At 36.6% G+C, this 12149-nt stretch overlaps 1 protein-coding gene across 3 annotated transcripts in view; it reads right to left on the bottom strand.

Annotated features, from left to right (window-relative positions):
• The window catches only part of MGAT4A (alpha-1,3-mannosyl-glycoprotein 4-beta-N-acetylglucosaminyltransferase A), a 68082-nt gene that overhangs the window by 37403 nt on the left and 18530 nt on the right, over nucleotides 1-12149 (bottom strand). For all 3 annotated transcript variants that reach the window (XM_084900351.1, XM_084900350.1, XM_084900352.1), the window contains exons 3-4: nucleotides 6424-6591; nucleotides 4575-4715 (exon numbers count right to left, since the gene is read on the bottom strand). Coding sequence is in view for 2 of the 3 variants with exons in the window: in XM_084900350.1 (XP_084756476.1) it covers nucleotides 4575-4715; nucleotides 6424-6591 (309 nt within the window). In the remaining variant the exon portion in view is untranslated. The remainder of the gene's footprint in view (nucleotides 1-4574; nucleotides 4716-6423; nucleotides 6592-12149) is intronic.

Raw genomic sequence — 12149 nt, 5'->3', positions numbered from 1 at the left:
AGTAATTCATCATCCAATATTTCCTATTCAAGTATTAACTGCACCTATAATACATCGATTATGTAATAGACTATCTAAAATATAGTCATAAGATAGGTAAAGCTGTTGCCTCATGGTGTTTATAATTTGACAGAGATAGCAACTGATATTATTTCCGTTTTCTTCAACTTTTCTGGGAAGTTTACAAATTCTGGTATTTATTTCCTTTGTGATAAAAAAAACTAAGGACAATCTTTATTTGGCATTCTGAATCTTCAATTACTAGTCTACCTTCAGTTATAACTAAATTGCTTTTCTTTTTCAATATTCATTGCTAATCAAACATTTTTATCCTATCTTGTTTCCTCTGGTTTGATTTTAGTCATTTATTCCCATTTCTTTCCTTATAGTCCATGACAACAGTTTTATCTCTATTGTCCAGTTGCACTTTCTCTGTCTTTGTTGGCTTCATCTTTCTTTTTCCTGAAAACTAACTGTTCTATAATAGGTCCTCAGTTCTAGGTCTTGGGTGATATCATCCACCCTTGTATCTTCAAAAACCAGTTATTTGCAAATGATAAATCATAAAATTAAACCCAAATTTAATGTATGGTCTTGCTTCGAAACTAATATTACAAAACATTTGTTGTCCTTTACCACATGAATAGTACCAGCAACCCAGTTATATAATCCATAAATCTAGGTCCTATCCCTGATTACTTACTCCCTTACCTTAGCCCACAAAACCGTCCGCCACTATGTCCTCCCATGCATATATCCCCATACATCCCAAACAATTCGTAAATCTTCTTCTTTCCATCCCTACTACTACCACCACCTGACCCAAGCTCACCCTCTCTCAAGTGGATCACTACGATAGTCTGTTACTGAGTCCTTTCACATCTACTCTTCTTCCCACATTTTCAATCATTTTTCTCATTGCATCAAATGTGAGCTTTGCAAAATTTAAATCTTATGAAGTCATCCAAAGTAAGTCCTGCTTAAAACCCATCAGTGGCTTCTTTCTGCTTTTAGGATAAAAATCCAAAACCCTACAATTGGTCTGCAAGGTCCTGCATGGTAGGGTCTCAACACCTCTCTAGTCTCATCTTGTTCCATAATTCCCATTACTCTATAATTCATCTACAGTGCTGTCTCCATTTTCTAGACTATTCCATGCTCCCTTCCTTCAAGGCTTTTGTAGTGCTTTTCTCATTTTCTGGAATACTGTATCCTTTTCTCACATGTGGTGGAATACTGCCCCGTTCCCCAAGAAACCCATGCCAATTCCTGGGATCTGTGAACATATTGCCTTATGTGGCAAAAGGGGCTTTCCAGAGATGATTAAGAGTCTTCAGATGGGAAGATTATCCTGTATGGCCCACGTGAGCCTAATGTACTCACAGGGGTCCTTATGAGAGGAAGGCGGGAGAGTCAGAATGAGAGGTAATGTGACAATGGAAGCAAGGGAGTCAGAAAGTGTGTTGAAGGTGCTGTGCTTTGAAGATGCAGGAGGGGCATGAACTGATGGATGCAGGTGATCTCTAGGAGCTGACAAAGGCAAGGATATGGGCTCTTCCCTAAAGTTTCCCGAAGAGACACGTCCTTGTCAACACACTTACTTTCTGGACTTTTGACCCCCAAAGCTATAAGATCATAGACTTGTATTGTATTAAGTCATTGGGTTTGTGGTAATTTGTTATAGCAGAAATACAAAGCAAATACACCCATCTGTAGCAGGAACTACATATTCTACTGATCTCAGTTCAAATGTATTTTTAAAAACTTCCCCACAGTCCTTACTTAAATCAAATGCCCTTTATGTACATACTCAACACATCCTTTATGTCACCAATTAAAGCTGTAACTATGCAACTGTTTATATAATTGATTATTTAACTAATGCATTTCCTTTGAATTGAAGTTCCACAAGATTAGGGACCCTGTCTAATTTTTTATACCAAAGTTCCTGGCTAAATGCCTGGCACACAGCAGGTGCTCATGGGTTTTTTTATTTCAGCAATTACGTGAAGAATGGCCTGCTGACCTCTACCAGCCAATATGCCATTGTGGCAGGTATCTAAGGAGGGTCTTTCTCAGCCATCCTGCTCAGCACTGAATAGGCCCTTCATCTGAAGACCTGTGTGTTTAACTCAAAGAACTGTTCCTCAATTATGTATTTGATTATTTCTTCTCTGTTCCTCAATTATGTATTTGATTATTTCTTCTCTTCACTCTCTTCATTCTCTCCTGAAATTCCTATTAGACAGATGTTCAAACTTTTGTCTGCCCCAATTCTTTGCTGCAGTCTGGAAGAACTACACAGCTCAATTTTTCTGATCACTAATTTGACCTTCAGTTGTGTCTACTTTGATTATCAATCCATTTATGTGAAAATTTAAAATATAACCATTCAAGTAAAAACACAAAGATTTCTAGCTAATCCTTTTATAAAAATCAGTTATGAGTTGACTTCTCTCTTCCCTCTAAAAATATATTATTTTTGGCCCTAGCCAAGTAGCTCTATTGTTTAGAGTGTTCGATTCCCAGTCAGGACTCATACAATGAATGCATAAATAAGTGAAAGAACAAATTGATATCTCTATCTATCTCTCTCTTCCTCTTTATCTCTCTCTAAAATTAATCAATAAATAAAAATTAAGAATATACATTATTTTTATTTTTAAACTACATTGTAATTACAAATTCATTTCCTTGAGTATTAGGTCATTCATGATGTCAATTTTCTGAACTACTTGGAAAACCTAGTTTACAAGATGGCCTTTTACCCACCTGTACTTGCTTGTTCTGTGTACTGCAGCCTGCCTCTGCAAATGCTGTGGGAGGACTGAATGTGGTGGGGGAGGGCTGTGAGAATTCTAGAGGAGGAGGAGCTGCCTGGAGCACTATTCTCCCTCTTCACTCCTCGAAGGCTTAGCTAAGCTGGTGTGAGTATTGTTCCTTATCAGTCTGACCACTGAAGAACAGGATCTTTAGCAAGAAGCACTTTTTCTTTCATCTAAAAACTAACTTCTTAGTATAAAGTCCCTAACTAGGTTTTTGGGTTCCACAAAATCCCAGAAGTTATACACAAATTTACTTTTTCTATGTGCATTTTTAAAGTAGAAGTCTTGACAGCTTTCCTAGGCTATCCAAAGGGTTCTGTGACTATAAAAGTGTTAATAACTATTGCCTAAGGGATTAGGAGGGAGGTTTGTTTTTTTAAAGTAAATGTGAGAATTTTCTTTTTTATCTTTGAGTTGTCTTATTTTTCTATTTCCCAAAAATAGAGTTAGCTTGATAAGAATGTTAACTGGCCCTCCCTGGTTTGGCTCAGTGGATAGAGTGTTGGTCTGTGGACCAAAGGGTCCCAGGTTCGATTCCGGTCAAGTGCACTACCTTGGATGCAGGTTCCTTGGGCCCTAGCCCTGGTCTGAAGCAACCAATCAATGTGTTTCTCTCACATCGATGTTTCTCTTTGTCTTTCCCTCTCTCTTCCACTTTCCCTAAAAAATCAATGGAAAAATATCCTCAGGTGAGGATTAACAACAACAACAAAAAAGAATGTTAACTACAGGAAAGCTGGTTGGCCAAGATTTCATTTTATTTAAGATGGATAAAATTATAAGCAAATGGGATGGAATAAGTATCTTCAAAAGGAACAGAATGTCACATTTATAAAATAAAAACAGACTACTACAAAAGAATATATTTGTGATTCTATAGTTTTAAATTACTTTAAAAACACTTGTACTTTCCTTCAGTATTTTTATTAATGATTAATGAAGTCTAAACCAACAGGTTCACTAAATGGCTTAAGGCATCTACCTAAATAGTGATTATTAAAGGGAGAGATACAATTATCAGCTTCAGAAATAATGATCAATGTTCTAAAAAAATACTTTTGAGTATGCTACACATCTCTTTAGTCTTTGTTTATCTAGTACCTTCTAAAAAATATTTCTTAAATTGTAAATATTTCTTAAATCATAGTCTGAACACATTCTTTTAAGATTTATCATCTCCTCTGGAAGACAGCAGCCTGCCTCTGCAAATACCGTGGGAGGGTCAGGATATGGATTAATTTTAATATTCAAAATAAAAAATGACAAAGATTTTACCATAGCTGGTTTGGTTTAATGGTTAGAGTCTTGGGTTTAGTTCCGGTCAAGGGCATGTACCTAGTTGCAGACTCCATTCCCAGTCCTGGTCAGGGTGCATGCAAGAGGCAACCAAACCATGTGTCTGTCACATCAATGTTTCTCTCTCTACTCTTTCCATTCTCTCTAAAAATCAATGAAGAAAAAATATCCTCGGGTGAGGATTAACAACAAAAAGACAAAGGTTTAAACATTTTTCTGCCCAGAGATGGAGCTTGAACTAGATTTCTCATGTTCCTTTTCAGCTCTACTAATCTTGTCTATGGATAAAAATGTCCAACTCCTCTTAGCATAAACTTTAGAATGAGTCCTAAGTTACTGTGCCCAGAAAAATAATTTTTATTCTTTGACCTGCCAAACTTCTGACAATGTAATACTCCAATACACACATTAAGACTAGCAGTACAACTACAGTAAGAAACCAAATGAACATACCTCCTGTTCTTCCATTACCAATCTGCACAGCAGGTTGAAGGCTTCCTTCATTTTGCAATAAATGAGGCAAATGATAATAAATACTTGGCACGCGGAGAGATTTTTTGCCTGTTAACTCCTTTAATAGCTTTAGGGTATTATCTGAAACACAGAAGTGTAATTATTGCACAAGACACCTTACCTACAGAAGTTTCAGTTTTTACAAACACAGCAGTAAAATTTATGAAAACTAGAACTAAAGAATTTTCTTTCCTAATTTTATACTTTGGTGAATGGGATCTCCATTTGAAGTGAAAAAGATGCTTTTGCAATAAAATTAAATATTAACATTAAATTTTGGTGATAATGTGATAAATGTTTCAGCTATTCAGAAAAAATCAAAAACCCTGAAACATCTCTGTCCTGTTATTCAATAACTTCCCTTTTAGGAATTTAACTTTTATGCATTCAATGAATATTTAGTGATTATCTATTTTGTTCCAGCCACTGTGCTGTGTTGTTAAAATTCAATGGTCATCAAAACATAGATCTTGTTTTTAAGAAAGGCATAATCTAATGAAAATAACATAAGAGCTACCAGAAGTGTGATTGATTAGTATGCAAAGATGTTTATCACAGAGCTATAAACTGGGACAGAAAAATCTATTTGCCTAATTATTAGAAAGTGTTTAATATATTACAGTAAGTAATTATCTGATAAGTTATACAGCCATTAGAAATGGTATTTTTGGAGAATATTCAATGACATAGTAAGTTCTAATACATAATTTCAAGAGTAAAAATCAGGCTATAACAACAACAATTTTGAAGAAAAATATTCATAAAAAAAGACTAGACAGAAACAAAAAAACAGTTAACTGAAATCATTTGGCAGAAAACTTTATTACTTTATTTTTATTACTTATACCATTCCATATTTTTATTTATTTTTAATATTATTATTTTTTTAATCCTCACACGAACATGCTTAGAGAGAAGAAGGAAGGGAGTGAGAGACTGATGTGAGAAACATCAATTGGTGCCTTCCGTATGTGCCCGAAAAGGAATCGAGCTTTGCAACCCAGGTATATGCCTTGACCAGGTATCGAACCGGCAATCACTCAGTACACAGGATGACGCTCAACCAACTGAGCCACTTTAGCTAGGTTACCATTCCATAATTTACATGTTACTGTGCCATATACAATTTCAAAATCAGATGGGAAAATGATTAAGCAGGAAAATTTTAAAGTAAGGTAAGGTAGCGAATCTTAAGACAAGAGAAATTAATGGTAAAGGATTAGAACGGATTATGCTAAAAGTACATTAATCTTGAAATAGTATGTAAATTTTAAAGCAACTGATCATACACATATATCAATTTGATTATTAGAAGAATGGTACAGAAACAGAGAGATTATTGGCACTCATCATATTCTAACCAGAAGTTCTCAGAGAAAAAAGTCAAATATCTCTAAAAGTACCCTTTATAAAACTTAATATTTTTTTTTCTTATAAGGCAGATCAAAGCTCAAAAAGATTCTCCAGAGTTCATGTGAGGTCCACACAAGTCACAACATAAGCATGTATAAATACAAAATTACATTTTTATCTCATTTTGAATATGATTTTAAAAACACTATTATCAATGAAACCTACACAATTAAATTTTAACCCATTAATTACTCTCTTAAATTAATAAAAACTGCTTTATAATTTACCATAATAGAAAATTTTCTGTGATGATTAATCTCTCTAAAAAGGGTAACAAATGTTAGCTGATAAGCTACTCTATAACTTTCAAATAAAGTATTTCACAGAACCCTCTAAAAATATAATCTTCTTATGAAACTAAAAATATACTTTTTACCTGAAAATGTATTCAATGTGTCCTTACTTCCATTTGTCTCTGCTCCTACGCGCCTGAACTGCTGTACAATGGCATTTAATTCAGAAGAGCGCTGTGAGATTCTGTGTTCAGCTATCCGAAGACGTTCTTTCAAAGCAAGAAATTCTCGTTGATAAGCAACCAGTTTTTCTAGAAGCAAACCCAAAAGTTATTAGTGTATTTCTAAAAAAAAATACAACAAACAACATAAAACAGAACTGAAAATAAAAAGGATCCCTGATGAGTTATATAACAAAGCACCATTAAGTGTGCTCTTAGTATCTGTCAGAATGTGAACATTTTAGAAATTAAAAGATAGGGAGAAAAAGACAAAGTTTTTAAAATTAACACTTCAAGAATAATATTAACATCCTTTCTCAAAAGGCATAAACAACTGTAAAGATGTAAAAAGACAGGGATGAGGGATTGAAACTGATGATAATATATCTCATGGATATATTATCTAGAAGCCCAGTGCATGGGCTCGTGCACTGGTTGGGTCCCTCAGCTTGGCCTGAAGGGATCGGGCCGAAGCCAGCTCTCTGACATCCCCCAAGGGGTGCCGGATTGCAAGAAGGTGGTTCTCGGGTGACACACCCTGGAATTGGGCTCCCTCCACTCTGGTTCCGGTGTGTAACCCAAGAACCGAAACTGACAAGCCACCGCAGCTCAGAAGTTCCTGCACTGAGCATCTGCCCCCTGGTGGTCAGTGCAAATCATAGCTACCAGACGGACAGTTGAATAGTTGGACAATCACTTAGGCTTCTATATATGTAGATGGCATAATAAATATATCCTCTTATAGCACTACCCTGAACTCACCTGATCTCGTCTGATATAGCACAATTATTAATTTCCACAGGCTAAATGTTTCCTCTGTACTTCCTATTCTGCAAAGATTTCCCTAGGCCAGACTTTAGTCACATTCCTGATCCCTAAAAACTTAATCAGGTAATGTAAGATGATCCTAGTTGAAACCCATTTATTTTATTTGATTTTTATTTTTTAATCTCTAGCTAGCTGGCTTCACTCTTGTCTAGCTCAATACACTATCATAATAGTTAGTCTTTTTTAAAGAAATCTTTACTGTTGAAATACACTAACCCTCAATATTCTCTAATAGGTCTAGTCTTTTAAAAAAATATTTATTGTTGAAAATATTACTTATGTCCCGTTTTCTCCCACTGCCCCTTATAGCCTGCCCTTACACCCCACTCCAGGCCTCCACCACCCTATTGTCTATGTCCATATATGCATACAAGCTCTTTCATTGATCACTTCCCACCCCCCCCCCCCCACTTCCACCTTCCCTCTGAGATTCAACAGTTTTATTCCATGCTTCTGTGTCTCTAGATCTAATTTGTTCAACAGTTTATTTTGTTCCCTACATTGCACAAATAAGTGAGATGATGAGATACTTGTCTTTCGCTGACTGCTGACTGGCTTATTTCACTTAGTATAATACTCTCCAGTTCCCTCCATGCTGTCTCAAAGAGATCTTTCTTTTCTATGCTACATATACCATGGTATAAATGTACCACAGCTTTTCTATCTGCTCATTTACTAATGGGCACTTGGGCTGACTCCAGATCTCAACTATTACAAATTGTGCTGCTATGAAGATAAGGGTGCATACATTCTTTCTGGTTGATGTTTTGGGTTTCTTAGGATATATGCCTACAAGTGGGATCACTGGGCCACATGGCAGTTCCATATTTAATTTTTTTTATGAAACTCCATATTGTTTTTATAATGGCTGCAAGTCTGCATTCCCACCAGCAGTGTACTAGGGTTCCCTTTTCTCCACATCCTCGCCAGCACTTGCCATTTGTTGATTTGTTGATGGTAGCCATTCTGTCAGATGTGAGGTGATACCTCATTGTCATTTTATTTTGCATAGTGACTGCAAGTATTTTTTCATATGTCTCTTGGCCATCTCTATGTTCTCTTTGGAGAAGTGTCTATATAGGTCCTTTGCCCATTTTTTAACTGGATTGTTTATCTTCCTTTTGTTAATTTGTTTGAGTTTCTTATATATGAGTTATAAATTTCGGAAATTAACACTTTATCAGATGGATCATTGCCAAACCTCTTCTCCCATACAGTGGATTCCCTTTTCATTTTGTTGATGGTTTCTTTTGCTGTGCAAAAGGTTTTTATTTTGCAGTCCCATTTGTTCATTTTTTCCTTTGTTTCCTCTGCCCTAGGAGATGTATCCGCAAACACATAGCTATGAGAGATGTCTGAGATTTTGCTGCCTATAGTTTCTTCTGGGATTTTTATGGTTTCATATCTTACATTTAAATATTTTATCCATTTTGAGTTTATTTTGTGTGTGGTGTAAGTTGGTAGTCTAGTTTCATTTTTGTGCATGTACCTGTCCAAATTTCCCCACACCATTTACTGAAGATACTGTCTTGAGGCCATTGTATACCTTTGCCTCCTTTATCAAGTATTGATTGAGCATAATGGTTTGTGTGATTTCTGAGGTCTCTGTTCTGTCCCATTGAAATATATGTCAGCTCTTGTGCCAGTATCAGGCTGTTTTGACTATAGTGACTTTGTAGTATAAGGTCATATCTGATATTGTGATCCCTGCAACTTTGTTCTTCTTTTTCAACATTGCTGAAGCTATTAGGGATCTTTTTGGTATCCATATAAATTTTTGGAGTATTTGTTCTAGATCTGTGAAATATACTATTGTTAATTTAATAGGTGTTGCACTGAATATATAAATTGCTTAGAATAATATGGACATTTAAATGATGTTAATTCTACCAATCCATGAACACAGTATATTCTTCCTCTTGTTTATATCTTCCTCTGTCTAATTTTATCATCATCCGGTAGTTTTCCAAGTATAATTCTTTTACCTCCTTGGTAAAGTTTATTATTAGGTATCTTAATTTTGATGTTGCTATGGCAAGTAGAATTGTTTATTTAGTTTCTGAGCATTCATTACTGGTGTATAAAAATGCCATCTATTCCTGGCTGTTAATTTTATATCCTGCTACATTGCCAGATTCCTTCATTAAATACAATACTAATGGCCCGGTGCATGAAATTCATGCACTTGGGCAGGGGCACACGCCTTGAGGTACCCAGTTGAGCCCCACTGGGCGGGAGCCGCAGGCTCAGGTCCTCTGCCCCAGCCCAGCAGAGCCTCAGGTCCCTGCTGATTGCTCCTTAAGGCTCATTACAGGAACTCAGACTCTGCTGTGGGTGCAGCCATCTTGTGTTACAGAGACCCCGCCTCCTCTGTGGGCACCGCCATTTTGTGATGGTTTAATGGTCAATTTGCATATTCCCTTTTTATTATATAGGACTAGAGGCCTGGTGCACAAAATTTGTGCATGGGTGAGGGGTCCCTCAGCCCAGCCTGCACCCTCCCCAATCTGGGACCCCTAGGGTGATGTCCAACTGCCGGTTTAGGTCCCTCTCACAATCAAGGACTGCTGGCTCCTAACCACTCACCTGCCTGCCAGTCTGATTGCCTGTAACTGCCCCTCGTGCCAGCCTAGTTGCCCCTCACTGCCCCCCCTTGCTGAACTGGTCACCCTATGCAGCCTGCTTTTCGATCATTTGGTCACCCCTCACTGCCCCCCCCAGCTGGCCTAGTCATCCCACACAGCTTGCTGTTCAGTCGCTTGATCACCCCTCACTGCCTCCGCTGCCGGCCTCATAACCCCACGCATCCTGCTGTTCGGTCCTTTGATCGCACCTCACTGGCCTTCCTGCTGGCCTGGTCACCCCATGCAGCCTGCTGTTTGGTCGTTGTGTGAGGGCATCCCCACCAATTTGCATATTACCCTTTTATTAGTACAGATAGCTAGAGACCTCGATATACCACTTTCAATAATGGATGGAACAACTTCACATAAAGTTAACACAGAGAAGACTTGAAAAGTACTATAAACGAGCTGGAGCTGACATTCATCTATAGAACACTCTACCCACAACAGAACATACATGCTTCTCGCTCTGGCTGGTGTGGCTCAGAGCACCGACCTGTGCACTGAAAGTTTAACACTTTGATCTTAGGTCTGGGCATGTCAGGGAGGCAACTTCTTGATGTTTCTCTCTTACGTCGATATTTCCTCTCTTCCTCTTCCTTCCTATTTCTCTAAAATCAAGAAAAACATTTTTAAAAAGAAACAATAGAAAAGATCAATAAAACTAAGAGCTAGTTCTTTAAAAAGATAAACAGAATTGACAAACCTTTAGCTAGACTCGCCAAGAAAAAAGAGAGGGCTCAAATAAAATGAGAAATGAAAGAAAAGTCACAACTAATACTACAGAAAAACAAAAGATCATAAGATATTACAATGAACAATTACATGGCAATGAATTGGACAACCTAAAAGAAATAAATTCCTAGAAAAATACAATCTTCCAGACTGAACCAAGAAAAAAATACAAAATCTAAATAGACCAATTGAATTAAAAAGATTGAATCAACAATAAAATAGAAACCTTCCAACAAACAAAAGTCCAGGACTAGAAGGCTGCAGTGATGAGATCTACCAAAAGTTAAAGAAGATTTAATACCTGTCCTTCTCAAATTCTTTAAAGAAAAAAACTGAAGAGAGGGGATGCTTCAAAACTCATTCTCCAAGGACAGCATTTTGCTAATACCAATACTAGAAAAAAGATACTATCAAAACAGAAGAAAATCACAACCCAATATCCCTGATAAACAGAGATGCAAAAACTCTCAACAAAGTATTAGCAAACCTAATTCAACTAACTGTACATTATGAGGATCATATACCATGATCAAGTAGGATTTATTCCAGGAATACGAAGATTATTCAACATTTGCAAATCAATCAACGTGATACACCACATAAACAAAAGGAAGGATATAAACTCATCTGATCCTCAATAGATGCAGAAAAAGCATCTGGCAAAATTCAACATCCATTCATAATTAAAAAAATCTCAATGAGTGAGTATAAGAGACATACTTCATTATAATAAAGGCCATCTATGACAAACCCACAGCTAACATCACAGTCAATGGCAAAAAGTTGAAAGCTTTTCCTCTAAGATCAGGAATAAGACAAAGATGCCCACTCTCGCCACTTTTATCCATCATAATACAACAATTAGTATAGCAAGAAAAAGAAATTTTAAAAAATCCAAAATTTTTAAAAAAGGAAATAAAACTGTCATTATTTTCAGATGCCCTGATACTATATATTGAAAACTCCACCAAAACAACAACAACCTGTTAGAATTATTTTATTCCAAAAAATTATACAGGTACAAAATCAATATAAAGAAATCTGTAGCATTTCTGTTGGGAGGTTTTTATTTATAAACCAATAATGAACTACCAGGGAGAAAAATTAAAAACAATCTCATTTACAATTGTGCCAAAAAAGAATAAAATACCTAAAAATACCTTTAACCAAGGAGATGAAAGACTAGTACAGAAAACTATCCTATATAATAAATGGGTAATATGCAAATAGACAAAAGAGCAGAACAATCAAACAACCAATCAAAGTGTAATATGCTAATGATATGCTAAGGCTGCTAAATCGATCCCTATGATGTGCACTGACCACCAGGGAGCAGACAGTCGAACGGTTGACCAGTCACTATGATGTGCATTGACCACCAGAGGGCAGATGCTCCCACTGGTAGGTTAGCCTGCTGCTGGAGTCCAGCTGATTGGGACTGAGTGGGATGGGCCAGACATC

This window comes from Pipistrellus hanaki (assembly GCF_964339955.1).
Source record: "Pipistrellus hanaki genome assembly, chromosome: 12".
Lineage (NCBI taxonomy): Eukaryota > Metazoa > Chordata > Mammalia > Chiroptera > Vespertilionidae > Pipistrellus > Pipistrellus hanaki.
This window is presented reverse-complemented; position numbering and strand designations above follow the sequence as displayed.